General features: G+C 45.2%; 1 protein-coding gene across 5 annotated transcripts in view; it reads right to left on the reverse strand.

Annotated features, from left to right (window-relative positions):
• The window catches only part of pip5k1ca (phosphatidylinositol-4-phosphate 5-kinase, type I, gamma a), a 46,330-nt gene that overhangs the window by 13,419 nt on the left and 12,042 nt on the right, over positions 1-20,869 (reverse strand). For all 5 annotated transcript variants that reach the window (XM_034293775.1, XM_029121709.2, XM_029121706.2 and 2 more), the window contains exons 2-10: positions 12,446-12,477; positions 11,774-11,860; positions 11,186-11,316; positions 10,905-11,022; positions 8,722-8,874; positions 2,082-2,381; positions 1,542-1,741; positions 364-447; positions 6-54 (exon numbers count right to left, since the gene is read on the reverse strand). In XM_034293775.1, the coding sequence (XP_034149666.1) occupies positions 6-54; positions 364-447; positions 1,542-1,741; positions 2,082-2,381; positions 8,722-8,874; positions 10,905-11,022; positions 11,186-11,316; positions 11,774-11,860; positions 12,446-12,477 (1,154 nt within the window). The remainder of the gene's footprint in view (positions 1-5; positions 55-363; positions 448-1,541; positions 1,742-2,081; positions 2,382-8,721; positions 8,875-10,904; positions 11,023-11,185; positions 11,317-11,773; positions 11,861-12,445; positions 12,478-20,869) is intronic.

A 20,869-nucleotide genomic window follows, 5' to 3' on the forward strand; every position in this document is an offset into this window, starting at 1 on the left:
CTCACCCCGTCATGAACCAAAGCCTTCCACGTGTGCTCCAGTTTCTTTATTAGCCTGGAGCCGAAAAAGAGATGCACAAACGTTTGGTAATTAAAAATGCATTACGGTCATGGAGGCAAAGACAAACAGCCGTAGCCAGCCAAGCAACAGGCTGTTGTATGCAGAGGGAGACCAGCCGGATCCGATCTTTACCCTAAGAAGCATGGGAGTGGTCTTGGGCACCAAGGTTGTTTTAACCAGACATAAATCACGCTCATGTCATCCGGTAAGACGCAGCTTTGCTACAGTGTTCCCTTAATGGCCACGGCCCTGTATGTTCTATATGACAAATGACTGCCTCTATGACCAGGACACGAATACTACCTATAAGACTGCAGGATGTCGATGATGCCGATGTAGAGGAGTAGACGCTCTCCCTTCCCATTGACTGCTGGGATGCCTCCCATCCTGGGAGACAAACAGGAAGAGGTTCAGTGAGACACACAATGCTGACACTGACCAGGGGAGACACACAAGGCTGACACTGACCAGGGGAGACACACAAGGCTGACACTGACCAGGGGAGACACACAAGGCTGACACTGACCAGGGGAGACTAGGCGAGACACACAAGGCTGACACTGACCAGGGGAGACTAGGGGAGACACACAAGGCTGACACTGACCAGGGGAGACTAGGGGAGACACACAAGGCTGACACTGACCAGGGGAGACTAGGGGAGACACACAAGGCTGACACTGACCAGGGGAGACACACAAGGCTGACACTGACCAGGGGAGACACACAAGGCTGACACTGACCAGGGGAGACTAGGGGAGACACACAAGGCTGACACTGACCAGGGGAGACTAGGGGAGACACATAAGGCTGACACTGACCAGGGGAGACTAGGGGAGACACACAAGGCTGACACTGACCAGGGGAGACTAGGGGAGACACACAAGGCTGACACTGACCAGGGGAGACTAGGGGAGACACACAAGGCTGACACTGACCAGGGGAGACACACAAGGCTGACACTGACCAGGGGAGACACACAAGGCTGACACTGACCAGGGGAGACACACAAGGCTGACACTGACCAGGGGAGACTAGGCGAGACACACAAGGCTGACACTGACCAGGGGAGACTAGGGGAGACACACAAGGCTGACACTGACCAGGGGAGACTAGGGGAGACACACAAGGCTGACACTGACCAGGGGAGACTAGGGGAGACACACAAGGCTGACACTGACCAGGGGAGACACACAAGGCTGACACTGACCAGGGGAGACACACAAGGCTGACACTGACCAGGGGAGACTAGGGGAGACACACAAGGCTGACACTGACCAGGGGAGACTAGGGGAGACACATAAGGCTGACACTGACCAGGGGAGACTAGGGGAGACACACAAGGCTGACACTGACCAGGGGAGACTAGGGGAGACACACAAGGCTGACACTGACCAGGGGAGACTAGGGGAGACACACAAGGCTGACACTGACCAGGGGAGACTAGGGGAGACCCAACAGCCTGGCAGGTGTCAGTCACTCACGTGTCGTCCGTGTCGATGGACTCTCCGCGGGCGGCTCCTCCCTGGATGGACTCCATGGCGGTGGAGTACAGTGCCTTCTGGGCCACGGGCCTCTTCTCATCCTTCTCAGCTCCTTCCATCTGCTGCTCCCGCTCTGCCTGGTCAATGTTATGGACACCCAGCAGCAGGCTGTAGTCCATAATCTTGAAGCTCTCCAGCACCTGGAAATATACAGCATTGAGTCCTGGTTCTAGCACTGAGCCCCGGTTCTAGCACTGAGCCCCGGTTCTAGCACTGAGCCCCGGTTCCAGCAATGGATCTACTGTATTCTATTACAGTTGGGTCATTAGAATTGTAACCTGTACTGCAGTACCATAGACAGCCTCTGCTTCACAGGGAGCATAACCGCACAACCCAAGAAGTATATTTCAGAAGTGTATTCATAAAATGTCAGTTTATTATATTAACAATATCCGTACATTTCTGCCTTTTTGAACCATGTTTTAATGACAAACCAACTATATGACCCAGTGGAATTGAATTCCTGATTGTTTTCCTCACCAGACAGTCTCTCTGCAGGGTCTTGACCAGAGCACTATACATATCCTGATCCAGCATCAGGCCATCCTGAAGGTCCTGCATGAAGTCCAGGTCTTTAAAGGTTGGCTTGGCCTTCTGCCTCTCCTTCTTGGAGGCACAGCGTTTGTACGTCGAGCCTTTCAGGTCGAACTTGAGGTGCATGCGGACAGCACGCGGTAGCACGTTGTTCATGACCACCATGCGGATGTTCTTACCGCCAGACTGGATGCAGTACAGGCCAAAGAACTTGGGCAGCAGGGTGCGAGGGTTCTGGTTGAGGTTCTGGACAAAGGCAAAAAGACTGTGATGAAGTCGGAGGTACAACTCAAGTGTTACAATGTCGCCTGCAGTTGACCAAAGTTACACAAATTCTGTCATTTCTGTATTTAACAGATAATCTGGCAATGGCAATCTAAGATAATTCTTTTAAAGCTTTCAGTTTTCTGAGTTTGAGGGCTGCCATTCTATTTCTTATCACGTCACTCGTTCAACCAGGAAATCTATACCAGAATCCGTTCATGCTGGAAGGAACGCACTTTCTTGGCCTTCCACCTCAGTTGATCTCACACCAACGGCAACACAAAAGGAGTCGCTAGAGCGTGATGAGAGAAGGTAGGCAAATACACCACGTGTATTTGGCCCACAGTCACTTATTTGAAGACAAAAATATTAAAACAATTAATGTCCGCCATACAATATGTTCGTAATACAAAACCTGTGACTATGGTTCAGTATTATCGCAGTGTGCTAACAGTAGGCTCAGGAGAGTCAAAGTTCAGGACATGCGTCCATCAAACATGCTCACTGAGAAAGTCAACAGGGGCTAACACACACAATCAGCTTGCAGGCAAGCAAACCCCAACCGAAGGAGTCGCTAGAGCCTATGCTGGAGAGAGATGGTATGTTCAGAGACCTTTTCTATGACATAAGAGTGGAAATGATTATGCGCAGAGAGAAGGCAGGGGGTGGAAGGGATGAGGGCAATAAATCCTGGCCTCGCTAATGAGCTCCATGACTCACGGAGTGCTCAAGGACACTCAATGCAAACACACACCCACCCACAGAATTACTCATGCCTGTTCATACGCACCCAAGTACACACAGGCTCCAAGTCTTAGCTGACATAACACAATTTACAGACGAATGGCCATACTCCCCCGCGGCACACAGACACCCAGCCAGAAAGACGTGTGTGTACAGAATTCATCTGCACGCACGCATGCACACGCACACATACGCATGCACGCACGCACACACGTCAGTGTAAATACAAATAGATTGGAACAGATTGGGGTAAAAGAGGGAGAGGATTTGATTTTGGGACTTTTTTGGGAGACCGAGAGGATTTGATTTTGGGGCACCGACTTTTCTACGGCTTATTACAGGCTTCTAATATGTCTCAGATGTTGAACTGAAATGTGATTATAGGGATCCTTTATGTGTTAAGACAAAACCCTTTTTCATCTTAGAACTATTTCATATTTAAAGGCTTGAGGAAGTGCCCATTACAGTGCTTAGGGAGGAGGGTTGTTCTTGAATTATGCAGTTAGAATTCTAAGGCTGTGATTTTTAATTTGTGATTAAGGCCATGCTTCATCACCGAACCTCCCAGGTGACTCAGGACAGGTCAAGATGTCTTTGCCGAAGCACATACAGCGCTGTTGAAGTTATACCACAGCACTTTGCTAAAACGACTAAGTACTCAAAAAATTTAAACTAGACATTATTCAACATTGGCATTCAGTAAATGTATACTTTTAGCATAATGTTTTACATATTTGTCATCTTGATTAATAATCTGATACATTTTAAAGCTGATGAGGTCACACGGGGGGCCAGGAATTATGATAGAGATCAGTGATTACCTGAAGTCCCTAAAATGGTCTGACACTCCCTTTTAAATATGCAAGTGGTGAACCCAAATCAATTAGATTAAACAAGCAATTCAAATTCCAAAAACATTGATCGTAACCTCCTGAATCTCATGAAAGATAAAGCAGCCAGCTCATCTACCCAAAGGCAACCTCTACTGGCATGAAGAGACAGAAAGAAACTAGGCACTAAACCTGGCAGAGACACAAAGCCAAAGGGATGGAGGGGGGTGTCAACAGCAGGCTGCCGCCCGGACTTCAGGCTCTCAGGCCACAGCCAGTAACCTTCAGAAAACAGACACACTGGGGCACGAGAGAGTGGGAGTGAACCCGGTGGCATAATGTCAGAGGACATGGTGCTGACAACAACAGAGAGAAAGAGAGGGGGGTGGGGGATTGGGACAGGGATACACACGGAGTGGTCAGTTTATCAGGTACACACATCCAACACGGGCCCGGACCCACTCCGCCTCCAGAGCAGCCTGAAGTCTTCAGCATATGGATTCGACAAGGCGTCGGAAGCATTTTCCGCAGGGATGTAGGTCCATAATGAAGTACCGTGATACTGCCAAATGCCTGTTCCATCCCAAGCCTGAGATGTTCTATTGGGTCGAGGCACGTCAACTGCCCGGGCCACCCCAGGGACACGTCGTCATGTTACGGGAATAATTCTGACCAATACGTGCTTTGCAAAACGACGTATTATCCTGCTGGAGGTATCAATGTGAACACTGTGGCTATGAATGTTTGCAGCTGGTCAGCAAATATGTTCAGATACCACCACCCTTAAAGTTAACATAAGGATGAATGGGTATGTGATGCTTCAATTGTCCAGTGTTGGTGATCGTGTTTCTTGTTTGTAGCTGGTAGGAGGGGAACCTGCAATAGCCCACGTGACAAGGAAAGATATGTTGTCCGTTTCCAGCAGAGTATTTGAGTGAATTTGAGTCTGTTTCCCGTCATACCTGTCAGGATTTATAATACATAATTAATAACACTAACTCTCAACTCCACTGAAATACTATAGTTCTATGATGCCACCCGTCTGCTTGCACGATTCTTGCCATTCTCCTTCGACCCATTTCATCAACCGGCTGTTTTCACCCACAGGACTACCAGTGACAGGATGTTTTTTGGTTTGTTCTGTTGTGCATGGAAAAGCCCAGGAGGCCAGGCGTTTCAAAGATTCAGGAACTAGCAGGCCGGGCACTGCTGACCGTGGCCTGTTCATTGTCATTAATGTCACTCTATCTGTCCTAAAACTCAATCAAACAGTAACTGAAGCTTTTAAAGTCTGTCTGCCAACTTTATATAGCAAGCCACGGCCAGGTAATTTGATTATATCGTATCATTGTGTTGAGAAATTCACATTATTCATTTTTGTGCTAATGTGTGTACCCATACCATGCAAGTTTTTAATTAACCTCTATATCTTGTTCTTCATCTTTTCTATTTTTTTTAAAAGAGAGCCAATTGGTTTTAGCATGTTGATTTCAATGACCAAACCCGTTTCCTCATGGTTGTCGTTTGTTTGTCTGTATGGAATCATGAGGATTCAAATAAATACAGTAAATGAGGAAAACGTAATGAAGAAAAAGGTTATTAGGCGATGTTATTTGACAAATCTTTCAGATTTTAGGGTGGTTTCCAGATGTCTCGTTCGGTGGGTGCATGAAATTCTGCACCCCAAGTATGTGGTCACTAAAACCTGAGTTCATGTAAGGGAACCAAACTACAATAAAAGATCTAATCTAAGTACAATGCATTTAGCTACCGTGACAGCATCGTCTTGTGAGATCCTAGGCAATGCCATAATGACTGAGTAGGCCATTGCCAAGGATCTCACAATACAACACTTTATTGAAAGAGATTAAGAGCAAATGAGAGCGTGACAGAGAATTGAGCTTGGCACAAGGAAATAGTGAAGGATGGGGGAGTGTGGAAAACAAGTCAGGGGAAAAGAGGGGGGAGTCATGGGACTCTGTTCCATCACCATGGGACTAGTTGAGTATCTAGAGCATCAGCAATTGTGGGTTTACAGTCTCAAAATGACCAAAAACAAAGAACTTTCTTCTGAAGCTCCTCACCCAGAGCAATGAAGGCGATTCTAAGTGAGAACTGAAGATCTCGTACAACGCTGTGTACCGCTCCCTTCATAGAACAGCACAAACTGGCTCTAACCAGAATAGAAAGAGGAGTGGGAGACCCTGGTGCACATCTGGACAAGAGGACATATACATTAGGACGCATTAACATCACGTCAAATTTTTATATTTCGCTAGACACAATTAAGCATTGTGTTAAACTGACTAAGGTTTCTTATGAACTTTACCTCCACCACAAATAGCATCTATAAAATGTATAGCTTTTGCCACTGGTCGTTTTAGCAGCTTATTAGCCTGTAAAAGGCTTACTAGTATCTATTAACTTACTGCTTGGAATAGTCATAAGAACTGAAGAGACTGAAGGTCAACTATACACTGCCAAAGCTATTTCATTTCATTGCACAAAAAAATTTGTTTTTATTTCATTTGGGAATGAAATTGAAACAATAACAACCAACATAGGAGACGGTAACTGACTTTCGTCAAGTGAAAAGACGAGAGAACAGTGGAAACCCCTACTCTTTTACTGCCCAAATAGTTTTAATCTAGCCTATGTTACCCAAAAAAGCATGCACGGATGCGTACTTCGAAAATCCACCAGAAATAGTCGCAATATAACCGTAAAGTTTTATCTTAGGCTTACTATAACGTAGCTACTGAAGGTTGTATCCAGGAAACTTTTTGTTTATCCAGAAGAAATCCTAATGCCTAATTTATTTTGACTGTGATGAGATCGACTGTTTGCAGGTCTGCGTCTCTAACCACTACGCAATTTAACAAGAGATAGTCACTCACTCAGTCAGTAAGAGACATTTGCTCTTCTTAGCCGGCTCCGTTTATGCGGTCCAGCAAAAATTAAGATTGACAAAAATGGGAGAAATTAAGTGGGACATTTGTACAGGGTAAAAGGGACCTTGAAGAAGGAAGCCTATCACTGCGCTTGACTGGAGCCAATTTCCTCCTACAACAAGACAATTACCTAAAGCACAGCTCCAAACTATGAAAGAACAATTTAGGGAAGAAACATTCAGCTGGTATTCTGTATATAATGTGGCCAGCACAGTCATTGGATTTCAACTCCATTGAGCTGTAGTGGGAGCAGCTTAACCGTATCAAGCCAATTCAACTTGTAGGGGGTATTGCAGGAAGAATCGGGTGACATTTCTTCAGATAACTACAATGACAAAGATCTGCAAGCCTGTAATTACTGAAAATGGAAGATTCGTTGACAAAAACAGTGACAATACTTCCAATTCATTTTGCTATATTTCTTATTCTAACTAATTTCATGTATTTTTTCCAAGGAAAACAAGGTCATTTCTAAGTGACCCTAAACTTTTGAACGGCAGTGCACTTCTTGGTATAAAAATAGTAAAACAAGGGACATTTTATCTTTGTGGGTACAGTTTGCCACATTTAGCTCTCCTGTGGCTTGGGGGTTTAAGGTTTATGTTTAAGCTTAGGTTAAGGTGTTACTTACAAGGACTGTAAAATGTAGAGTATGTGTCTCTGTCTCAGTTAGTCTCAGTCCACTACGGTGTCAGGCCACAGTGAATGTAACGCATGGCTGCCAATCACACAGGGCTCATTAACTTACACAGCTAACACCTAATAGAATCTAGGAACTGCAAAGCTCTGGATATAAACTAGCGGAAAAGGTCAGTGTAAAGGTCACTTCCTGTTCTCACGTACTAATGCTCCTGGGCGTTTTCCCTCAAACGAGGGTGTGTTTCCCAGTGTTGCTGTCGGAAAAACTCACTAGTGACGACTTCACATTTTTTAGGCTTTGAGGTTACATTTAGGGTTAGAATTTGAGTTACGTATGGAAAATCGGATGTGTGTTGAGACTATGGGGTCAAATCTCACCATGCAGTTGTGTCTGTTGTAGTTGGGGTCAAATCTCACCATGTAGTTGTGTCTGTTGTACATGGGGTCAAATCTCACCATGTGGTTGTGTCTGTTGTACGTGGGGTCAAATCTTACCATGTAGCTGTGTCTGATGTACGTGGGGTCAAATCTCACCATGTAGCTGTGTCTGATGTACGTGGGGTCAAATCTCACCATGTAGCTGTGTCTGATGTACGTGTGGTCAAATCTCACCATGTAGCTGTGTCTGATGTACGTGGGGTCAAATCTCACCATGCAGTTGTGTCTGTTGTAGTTGGGGTCAAATCTCACCATGTTGCTGTGTCTGTTGTACATGGGGTCAAATCTCACCATGTGGTTGTGTCTGTTGTACGTGGGGTCAAATCTCACCATGTAGCTGTGTCTGATGTACGTGGGGTCAAATCTCACCATGTAGCTGTGTCTGATGTACGTGTGGTCAAATCTCACCATGTAGCTGTGTCTGATGTACGTGTGGTCAAATCTCACCATGTAGCTGTGTCTGATGTACGTGTGGTCAAATCTCACCATGTAGCTGTGTCTGATGTACGTGGGGTCAAATCTCACCATGTAGTTGTGTCTGTTGTACGTGGGGTCAAATCTCGACATGTAGTTGTGTCTGTTGTACGTGGGGTCAAATCTAACCATGTAGTTGTGTCTTTTGTACGTGGGGTCAAATCTCTACATGTTGCTGTGTCTGTTGTACGTGGGGTGAAATCTCGACATGTAGTTGTGTCTGTGGTACGTGGGGTGAAATCTCACCATGTAGTATCCTGGGAGCAGCTTCTGCAGGAACTCTGCTTCCTTGTGCATGACGGTCTTGATGATGAACTCATCGTCTTTGGTCAGATAGAACACAGAGCCGCTGGCCCCGGGGTTGGACAGCTCAATCAGGGGCTCGTTACACAGGGAGTACTGGACACAGACACACAGGTAAGAGCAAGGGACAATGTCAGTTCTCGGGTTAGATACTGTATTCACCTTCCTTATAAGTGCAGTGAATCACATCTGTTTCAATACAATCCTTCACCGTCAAAAGGATTCTACAGCCCTTTTCATCATCATCCACCAGTCTGTCTTCTCAGTCATTTCCTTTCCCAGATGAAAAAGCCTTCATATCCACAGTGATGTTAATGAGATGTGTTAATCCAATCAAGATCAAAGGGCAACAGATGAAAACAACACCCTGCTGAATCAGAGGAGACAGATCGACGTACATCCCAATCAGAAGACAGGGGAATGATGGACGGATGACAGGAAGGGAGGATGAGTGTGAGAGAACAGTTGAGGGAGAGAACGAGAGAGCAGACAGACAGAGAGAGAGAGGAAGGGAGAGACAATGACAGAGGGAATGAGAGAACAGAGAAAGAGAACGTGAGCGCAGAACCCTGAGTGCAGAGAGCAGTAGCACTGGCCAAAGGCAGCGTGATGATTCAGAGAGGCAGGAACACAGCACACACCCAGGGCCAGGCAGTCAACCACGCACGCAAGCACGCACACGCACACACCTAATGCATGCAGGATCCAAAATAACCCAGGTCCATATGTTTATACATGAGACGGTCTGCTCCTTCGGCGCTTTCTGTAACAAACTGCTCGGGTCGGCTTGATATCTCACATCCCATCTCTGCTGTGCGTGTGCTTAACCGACAGGCGGAACAGGACCACTGGTGGATATTCTGTACACTACATTGTCTATTTAACTTGGAAAACCCGTGAAAAACCAGCCTGTGTACACAGACCCGTACTGCTGGAGACTATTACCATGAGGTTAAACACAGTAATAACACAAAGCATGTCGCATTGTGTCTGTGGGTTGATGTCAGTAAAGAATGTGCGTGGCGTGGCAGCAGACTAAAAACACACACGGTTGCATAATCATGTCGTCTAGAAGACACACACACACACACACACACACACACATCCAGTCAGCCAACATATAGATACAATGTGACAAGGGCCATGAGGGGTAACACTCTCTCCCTCTCGCACCCACACACAAAACAGCATAATTATGTCACTTATTTATTAGGATCCCCAATCAACTGTTTCTCATGGAGACACGGTTCATGTGTTCTGATGAACACTCTGAGTCCATCAGAATAGAACTCATGTAACCACTTAAGTCATGTAGTGGGAGGACCACAGAATAGTCATTGCATGACTCAAACCCTACATCAAGTTTATGGGTATTCTCACAATATTCTCACAACAATCACACCTATCAAGATGTTTTTTTGGACAAAATTATTTTACCTGCTTAAAAAACCAGAATGGAAACATGTTTTATTGTTCAGGTGTAGTGATAGGGCAAATTAGACAAAATGAATCTCCAAACTCCACCATACACAGCCTCCTTCTATCCATCTCTAGCTCTTTGGCTCTTCTATCCATCTCTAGCTATATGATTCTTCTATCCATCTCTAGCTCTATGGCTCTTCTACCCATCTCTCCTTGGTACAATAGTGCTTTCCCAATATCTTACTCTCCCAAACTCGTGTCCCCCCGGTCCCGTCCCCATCCCAATCCCCCTGCCCGCCCCCCCGGTCTCTCTAGATTGTCAAAACTAGAGTTTCCAGTGCCTGGACGTCTGTTTGCCTGGTCGGGGTGACGCCACTCCCAGTCAGGATTCTGCAGAGCTGGCTGTAGCAGCACACTGGACTGAGCTGGAGAGCGGGAAGCAGGCTTTGGGAGTGTGGGCTGAGACCAGTAGACAGATGGAAGACTGGACAGCCAGCCTTTCTCTCTCTACAGAAAACGGACAGCAGCTTTTGTCCTGAGTCAATGCTACTTCGGTTGGATCCGTGGTGCCCCGGTCACCCTAAAACCGTTCCAAACCATTCCACAGCATTACCGCCTCCCTGTTTATCCTGTTCACTACATGGTGACGTCATTCCATATGTCTGTGGTCCAGGGTCGAAAAGGGTCGAGTCCCTGCCCCTTACCAGGTAGTCATCGGGCCTGATCCCGAAGAGCTCCCTGAAGTAGCGGAAGGCCACGGGGGCGTAGGTCTTGAAGCGGAAGTCTGGGAAATGGTGGGCCGGGGTCAGGTTGCTGCCTTCACTAGGAACAGGAGACGGGCAGAAAAGCTTTTAGATATGGAACAACCACGAATGCAAGACATTTTTGTGTGTGAATACTAAATCCGATCTAGGCATGTCTGGCATGTCTCGTTTCAATGAGGTCCCAAGTAAGTGTGCCCCTCCTGATGAGGTTAGTTAGTTACCTGGGGAAAAATATGCTTTCCACTACATAGAAGTCCTGCATTAGAACATCTCTCTCAGGCTTGGAGCTCAGGTTGCCCACGGTGTAGCCAATGCCCAGCTGGATGGCACCTTTCAGGGCAGAGGAGGTGGTCTGGGGGAGGACAGCGAGAAACACGGTAAAACCCAGAGCCTGGTGAACTCGCATGAACACAAACACGGTATAATATCCTGGCTGCGTTGTTTCCGCTCTCTGAGGAAGACTGTCCTCTACACTGAAGAGTGAAACCTAAATTAGATTGGTTGTGAGACATAATGGGACTGCTCTGCTGTGTCTGTTCACATTAGGATAAGTGGAACACACAGACAGAGAGATGCATCCATTACTACTCCCAGTGCCATGTGCCAGAAGAGTTTTCGTGCCAGGGGCTCGGATTGCTCCGGAGCGGTTTGGGCTGATTTGCGGTATTAAAAGGAAGACACTGTAGCTTTAGACATTTCCAAACGGAAATGTTCCTCTGCTCCACGTTCGTGGGGTGAGGCCCACCCAGCGTTTAAACTGGAGCATGGAGTTTGGGTTGTCAGGCAGGACAGTGTCCCCTACTGCCTACCTTCTTATAGGTGGTCTCTCCAGATGCGTCCACTCCCCTGTGGCCCATCCTCTTGCCTTGGCCCGGTAGGCCGGAGACACCGGGCAGCTGTTAGGCAGGAAGATGGAGCACGGTGCTTAGCAGATTACAGTGTAATGTGTACGGGGGGATCAACACAAACGCAGCTACTGGCAGTCTGCACCTGGTCTTTTCAATGGGGAATAACACAGAGGAAAGAATGAAAGGCACACCGAATAACAATGGAGACACAGCGACAGTCTCCTGTTTCTAGCATTGATTCCTTTCGTCTTCCCTTTTGAAAACAAACAGGTGCACACTTTTGCCACAGGTGCTTAAGCTTAATGAATCTGTCACTAAACTTTGAGTGGACTGAGTGTCCCTTTAAACCCCTCCATCGAACCCCTCCCACAGGACAAAGTCTCCCACCGCCAGCCCTGAGCATACTGTAGCATAGAGGGTAGAACACAGATCACACACCCTGTGGATTGAAGTGCAGGGGATCAAGTGGAGGGGTGGGGTGGGGGGGGGGGTGCTGTGTGTGGAGGAACACAAAGTACGAAGCAGGGATTGATGGGTAGGCTCACACTGACGCTGGGGGGGGGGGGGGTGTCAGGGACAAAGTCACATTTCACAGTCACACAGGCTGAATGCAGGTCAGCAATAGAACATTACCTCTGTGATGTGAGCCTTTCTAGCAGAACAGTCTGAAACACAGAAACAAACGGTTAGTCCTCTGAGGGGCTCCATTACCTAACAGCATTAGTTTCGGTGGAAACAAAGAGAAATCCCACAGGGTACACATTTCACTGTTAATAACAGAGTCAAATAACAGTTGGGGGCAGATAGTTGGAGGAGACAGCACCGGCTACAAATGATTACTCCAGTCCCATTCATCCTGTTTCTACCACCCACTATCATTCCAGCATTTCATTAAGCCACGCGACATGTAGAAAGAGAAACATCCACAACAGGAATCAGCAATTAGTGATGTTCTCCCCAGCCTGAAATAGATGTTTAATTGTAGCTAATTTATCCACTCAGGATAATGAAGAGAGGAGAGCACAGATATCACAATACAACATACTGCTTACTCATTCAGAGTCACAGGTGTTAATATCAGATGACTGACAGAAAGACAGCCTGACTGACTGACATTCAAGTGACAGGGCTCACATCAACAGTGTTATAATTAGGTAGGTCTGTCAAAAATGACAACATACAGTAAATGTTCAATTATAATGAGCTATAAGATTGGTTATGGCTAGCGGATAACGCAAAGAGAAGCTTGCATGCTCTCTGAATCTGTGTTTTCTCCCTCAAGCTGCAGTGCAAAAGTCTCCCTGCCTCCCATCCCCTGGATGTCATTGTGACAAGGCTATACAAAAGCTGTTCACCACCTCTTCCTGGTCCCCTCCACAGACTCTGCATCCCCTTCTCTCTCTCCCCTCCCTCCCTCTCTCCCCTCCCTCCCTCCCTCCCCCTCTCCCCTCCCTCCCTCCCTCCCTCCCTCCCCCTCTCTCTCCCCTCCCTCCCACCCTCCCTCCCTCCTCTCCCCATCCCTCCCTCCCTCCCCCTCTCTCTCCCCTCCCTCCCTCCCTCCCTCCCTCCCACCCTCTGAGGTACCAGCAAGCCAAAACCTGCTGATGCTATCCTTCTACAGGCAAGCAGAAACACAGATTAAAAAGGAAAAAGACATGACATTAAAGCCTGTTAAATCTGAAAATAGACAGTCATTATTGGCGAGATGGTCGTCCTTGTTACTCGGCGAGCGTCACTGCTTTTCCTCTGTTTCCATGTCCTATATTAACAGCCCCATGTGAACCCATGTGAACAATAGAGCTGCTTCCCCTTGTATCACACGGTCTGTGATTTGACCACCTAAACCTGTTCACACAGCCAAAAACAGACAGCGATGATGGGTGAACACTCCCAATGGCCCCCATAAAGGTCCATCTTGAAAAGCAGTATCCTGGTTTTGCCGCTCTTCAATAGCTGGTTTCTGTTTAATTGCCCTCCATCTGAGGTGGGATTTTTCAGCTTATCAGGGCTGATATGGAGCTGGAGAGGATCTCAATGGGACCTGTCCTTCACTCCACAGTCCTCCTAACCTGGAGGTAAAGGGTTAATTTGTGTGTGACTGGTTCACCTGGTCTCTTCACTGCATGGTGTAGGCTGCAGACAGTATTTCACAGATGCTAACATGCTTAATGATTGTTAGAAATTAGATTCTTTCTTGTTTCAAACTGAACCTTTATTTGACCAAATGTGCTAATGTGCTTTGCTTGGTCATTCACAGATACATGCTTAGGTCATAGCTTAATAACATCAAGAACACTATGCAACTATAGAATCTTGGTTCTTTGTTCAGGTCTACAGTAATTAGGCCACAAGGTCTGACTTAGCATTCAGAAGTCGCAGAAAATCTCTTATTAAACCCTTTTTAAACATATTTTCATAACAAAGAAAAGAAAAATTCGAATTGGAGAAAGTGCTTAATTAACAGTTTGTCTAGATTAAATGTGGCAGTTGACCCTCTTTTATTCTCATCCTCAAAAACAAAATCTCAGATGCAACAGCACTCCTCCCTGAGTTCTGCTGTTCACCAATTGAGGTCAACTGGCTTTCTATGAGTATAAATGGAATCAACACACACATGCTGCCTTAGACTACAAAAAAACAACAACACAGACAATGTCCTGTGGTGGATCAAAGAAGAGGAGAGGGGACAGCCAAACCTGATGTAACACTGTGACCTTGCCTCATTGTTTTCAACTCCAATGCCTCACCATATAAACCCAACTGTGCTATTTTTAGATGCTGCTATTACTGAAACAACTGGATTGAGTGCATTTTCATCATACGTTCTGAGTGCTGATTATCTACGTGTTATTCTGACCTAGTTCAGATCAATGAGATGGGTCCCAAGAGGCGCTTAAAGACTGTTGGCTGGGTCTCACAGGTTGCAGAGTCTAGATTGATTGGGTTGATTTTCTATAGAACAACAGACAATCCTGCTTTGTTTAATAGGTATTTAAAGGGCACCTGCCATTACTTTTTGGCTCTGGAATCAATTAATGGAGAGAGCTCTAAAAAGAACTAAACACAAATACAGATACTCATCAGAAACTGCATTCACTCAGAACATAACAGCATAGAACTGTAATACACACAAAAACATCCTTATCTCACAAGCTCACATTCTGTTTAGGTACACATACAGTGGGGAGAACAAGTATTTGACACACTGCCGATTTTGCAGGTTTTCCTACTTACAAAGCATGTAAAGGTCTGTAATTTTTATCATAGGTACACTTCAACTGTGAGAGACGGAATCTAAAAAAATCCAGAAAATCACATTTGCATTTTATTTCATGACATAATTATTTGATCACCTACCAACCAGTAAGAATTCCGGCTCTCAAAGACTCATTACCTGTATTAACAGCATCTGTTTGAACTCGTTACCTGTATAAAAGACACCTGTCCACACACTCAATCAAACAGACTCCAACCTCTCCACAATGGCCAAGACCAGAGAGCTGTGTTGGGCCATCAGGGATAAAATTGTAGACCTGCATAAGGCTGGAATGGGCTACAGGACAATAGGCAAGCAGCTTGGTGAGAAGGTTCAAGATGACGGCAATCTCCCTCGGTCTGGGGCTCCATGCAAGATCTCACCTCGTGGGGCATCAATGATCATGAAGAAAGTGAGGGCTCAGCCCAGAACTACACGGCAGTACCTGGTCAATGATCTGAAGAGAGCTGGGACCACAGTCTCAAAGAAAACCATTAGTAACACACTACGCCGTCATGGATTAAAATCCTGCAGCGCACGCAGGGTCCCTCTGCTCAAGCCAGCTCATTTCCAGGCCTGTCTGAAGTTTGGGAGACTGTGGTCTGATGAGACAAAAATAGAGCTTTTTGGTCTAAACTCCACTAGCCGTGTTTGGAGGAAGAAGAAGGATGAGTACAACCCCAAGAACACCATCCCAACCGTGAAGCATGGAGGTGGAAACATCATTCTTTGGGGATGCTTTTCTGCAAAGGGGACAGGACGACTGCACCGTATTGAGGGGAGGATGGATGGGGTCATGTATCGCGAGATCTTGGCCAACCACCTCCTTCCCTCAGTAAGCGCGTTGAAGATGGGTCGTGGCTGGGACTTCCAGCATGACAACGACCCGAAACACACAGCCAGGGCAACTAAGAAGTGGCTCCGTAAGAAGCATCTCAAGGTCCTGGAGTGGCCTAGCCAGTCTCCAGACCTGAACCCAATAGAACATCTTTGGAGGGAGCTGAAAGTCTGTATTGCCCAGCGACAGCCCCGAAACCTGAAGGATCTGGAGAAGGTCTGTATGGACCAAAATCCCTGCTGCAGTGTGTGCAAACCTGGTCAAGAACTACAGGAAATGTATGATCTCTGTAATTGCAAACAAAGGTTTCTGTACCACATATTAAGTTCTGCTTTTCTGATGTATCAAATACTTATGTCATGCAATAAAATGCTAATTAATTACTTAAAAATCATACAAAATGTGATTTTCTGGATTTTTGTTTTAGATTCTGTCAGTCACAGTTGAAGAGTACCTATGATAAATTACAGACTTCTACATGCTTTGTAAGTGGAAAAACCTGCAAAATCAGCAGTGTATCAAATACTTGTTCTCCCCACTGTATACAGAATGTGAACGTGCGAGATTAGGATGGTTCATAAGAGGCAACTTTAATATTTTCTTATTTTACATTTTATTTGCTATTAAAGCCTTCGAATGCTGCACATACAGGTGTGGTTTCACATGTATAACCGGCTACCAATTTGTTGCTTGAGGAAAAGCCAGAATTGTGGCCCACTTTGCACAGATCACCAATCCCCCTCTTCTCCCCTCCTCATTTGTTTTTGGCTCTGGGCCCAAGTCAGGATGGAAAGTTGAAGCAGTGAGGTAACTGACACTCAGCTCCAGTGTGACCAAGATGTCACATTTCACCCATGCCTCCCCAACTAAGAGTTCTGACCGCACGCTTAATTATGGAACCATCAACTTTACTAATGCTAAGCGGCTTAAAGGCTTGCACATTCCTGGCATCTACAGAAACTGGCAGAGTATTACCCTGTATGCCCACACACCAACAGAAGGCATACCAGACTGATTCCATTTCAAACTAGAGAAAAACAAAAAAAAAAAATGCTTTTCATGAGATTGAACCCACAGAATGGTGCTTTGGAGGACAGGATTGTTGCCATATTTGCCATATATATCTAAAAGAATGATGACAGAATAATGTATAAAACTATGCATATGAATAATGTATAAAACTATGCATACGCCCCAAACTACGTTTTTTTTTTTATTTCATGAGGAATCACTCAGATCACTGTTGCATTCAAATGTTTTTCTTGTAGTTATCATAACCACTTATCTCCAATCCTAACCACTTACTGTATAGAGAGGAAATATGAAGTGCATTGCTGACGGTGCGTCCAAACAGAGACTCCAGGCTGGGAGTTAATAAAAAGCATCAGGTAATTCAGCTGGCTGGAACGGCCTACTGGGTGGCCTGAGCTGCTTCTCAGTAGTCTGCCAGTATTCTTGTCAGTTGAGCCTTCAGAAAACACTAGCATATATTTTAATGGCCACCAAACATGCTATAAAGAAAAGGGGCAAATTCCTTTTAAATTCACTCAAATCGGGGTGTTGCCCACTCAGGGATAAAACCTCTAAAGCAGTGGTGTGAAACATGTCAGGGCTCTGGACTGGGACTATTTTTGCTCAGCCTGAGCGGTTTCCTGGGAAATCAGGGGAGCTCAGAATGTTTCACACAGCGTGACCAAAACCGTCCAATATCTCCTTTCAATCTTGCTGGCTAGCATTAAATCAACCAGGGCATCACCAAGACCCACCCACTCTGGGTGGGGTACACAAATAATTGCTTTGTATTTTTTAAATGAAGAGCAATAACCGTAATGGGGACCGCCCAAGCGGCAGTAGAAGCAGCAAAGTAGATTTATAATTGTTTTTCCCAGAGAAAGTATTTTATTTAGAAAGTGGCAACATAGGCTGGCAACTGTACAATATATTACAAATACAAAAATAAAACAGGATAACAAACCAAAGATAGACTTATCAAAATACATAGAGCTTTGTCCCAGAGTTGCCTCTCAAGCAATGGAAGGAGTTAACCCACAATGCAATTGACCAATTTGGTCCTTATTAAAGTCTGATTGTAACTTCTCCAGAAACACAGACACAGGAAATGCATTGATACTAATTGTACTTTTCATGATACCCAATTATAGATACAACCATGTCTCAACACAGCAACTCCCAAAGGGGCGCAGGAAACTAGAATATCTAGACAACATTTTTCATTAGAGAAGGCTTTTGGATTCTACTGATATGGCTAGCAGGAAGTTAGCGGAATCAGTGGGGCTAACTACTTTAGACCATATTGAAGGTGTCTGACCAGCCTCAGGGAGTCACTAGAACACAATGAAACCAAGAAGTCTCAACAGACGATGCCTCCACTCGCTTGGGCACCGCTGGGCCGATATGCACCACCCTCTGGGACCAAGTGGTACAAGGCACAAACACTTGCTTTACCACCCAGCTTTGATATTTATCGGTGAGGGCCTCCCCACTTCAATAACAGTACTTTCAGTCTGAAGCATGCAGTGATTAACAGAGAAATTACATTTATATCAGTCAGTAACCTAGTGCACAGACACTGACTAAAACTAATAATAGAATATTTATAGTAACTTTGTTTTTTACTGTGCATAAAGGGCAATGACTGCCTGCTCCATATGGATTCTCTAGCTTACAATGTTAGGACTGATCCACTGAAACTGGGAAGCAAAAGTGCTCTTTAATCCCATTTTATTTCAAAACCATTACACAAGCTGAAACCAGCCATTGAGATGGAAAGGATTAAACAGTATCTTTATTAATGCCTTGACCAGTCTGCTGACTGTTGGGTCCTCAATGACATATTGACAGTCGACTCCAACACACTGACCCGTGTGAAAAGCCATGGCCAGAAATGCAACCGTAAGATACACATGAGCAATTAGAACCATCTCTTAAATCATGCATCTTTGTAGAAGACCTGCAGATGAACAATCAAGTGCTTGACCCGTGTGAAATGCAGCAGAGAAAAAGCCAGTCAGACTCCCACTCAGCTTCTCTCCTTCCACAATGCCCCCTGATGTTAAGTGAAGCTTAACCCTGTCTGTCTGCGGTCACTTAATGCAGCTGCCCTCTGACTCAATGCCCAGTCTGTTAGGCCTCCAAGAAGGAAGGTACAGGCACGATAAAGAAGATGGACCCAGGGAAGCTGTGTCATTCACCCAGCCAGAAACCTGCTTGGCTGGGACCGAGAATGTGGCCTGACAGACATGCACAAAGACATCAACAGAGAGCGAACAGCTTGTTTAAACACCCAATTGGGACATTATGGTACGGTGGATTGAATAAATGCTCACTTGCCTAAAGTAGGACTTACAAAAATATAATTAAACTGCGCTACAAAGTGGGATTGAAATAGATTACATTTTGATTTCATGTGAATGATCTACTAAACATGTGTACATACATAACTCAAAGTCCTCATGAGTAGAGTAAACCATGGAAAATCTGTGAGGACATCCTTCAATTGGTCGATCCCCAGAAAAGTATTTTCTGGCCTTGGGGTTCAAGTTAGAGTTTGTTCTAAGGTAAGAGAAAATAGTATTTTGAATGGAAATACATTTTAGTCCCCAAAAAAGTCCTCACAAGTGTGTGTCAATCCCTTAAGGAGTGTTGTGCTTCTGGATGTCCACTGGGAGAAGCGCAGCAGTAGCCTCCAGTGTTCTGGTCCTTAAACTGTTAAAACTGCTCATAGCAGGAAGAGAGGAAGGGAATTACACACACACACACACACACACACTCACTCATGCAATTTCTATTTGTTTTTATCACTAACTAGGACCTCAGATTGTAACGGAGTAGTTCATTCCTCTCTGATCCCCAAAAATGGTCGAGAGACGTTGTGAGCAACATCAGGCCTTTTAGGGCAAACAGAAGGGAGCATGCCAGTATACCATCATATGTAGTTACTGGCTAGGTTCTGTCTCGTCCGGTTTAAACTAGTCTGAATAATCATGGTGCCGGTTGCTGACTGCAGCACATCTTCCTATGATGAGATGTATTATGTTGTTTAACTGGAGTCGGTCTTACACAGGAGCCATATGGGGTCAACAGTGGCACTGTTCAACCTTCCCAAACCTCTGGAACATCTGAGCTTATCTGTAAGAGGCAAACCGTATATGGCACAGTGCTAGAGAAACAAGGATTAAAGAGCTAAAACATGTCCTTATTCTGTCAGAGACTAACAGGTGAAATGTGCTGCGGGGTCCAATAGATGTTAGCATTGAAAAGGAATAGAACTCTGCCTATATGTAAAGTTCACTTCTGCCAAACAAGAAAGACTACCATCCAATAAATAATATAGGTGGCTTTCGATAAATCACAAACAGAAGAAAGTACGTTTATTATTGTGTTTGGACAACAACCTAAAGTTCACTGGTTTGAATCCTACAGCCATTACAATAGGCCATGGAAAGGATTAAATAGTATCTTTATTAATGAGCCAGACACTCAACACAAATGGCTTCTGTAGTCGCTCTGGATAAGATTAATAAATGTAAATGATTTCCAGCTCCACTGTATAATGAATGGATTTCCTCACTGTTCAATACTATAAAAGATTCAGAACGCCTCCAGCATTGGATCTTTACTTTGTGTCAATGAAGCCCTAACTTTCAAGACCGCATTCATCCACTACAGTAACATAGAATATTTATTATAGTAAATCATTAAGCTGGGCTAACCTGTGTGACTAAGCCAGAATTGCGATGTAAATTACTAGAGCAGGTTAACTTACTGTATTGCTCATCTCTGAGGCCAGTTAAGAATCATAGCTAGTAGCCAAGCCCAGCACATGGTTGACATTACTAGTCACTGAGAAGTTGTATGATAATGTCTGGATTCTGACCCATTAAGATGAGAGACTGTAATGGCATCAATAATCTAGTGTGCCACGAGGCCCTTAGCAGATGGA

This window comes from Esox lucius, chromosome 8 (assembly GCF_011004845.1).
Source record: "Esox lucius isolate fEsoLuc1 chromosome 8, fEsoLuc1.pri, whole genome shotgun sequence".
Taxonomy (NCBI): domain Eukaryota; kingdom Metazoa; phylum Chordata; class Actinopteri; order Esociformes; family Esocidae; genus Esox; species Esox lucius.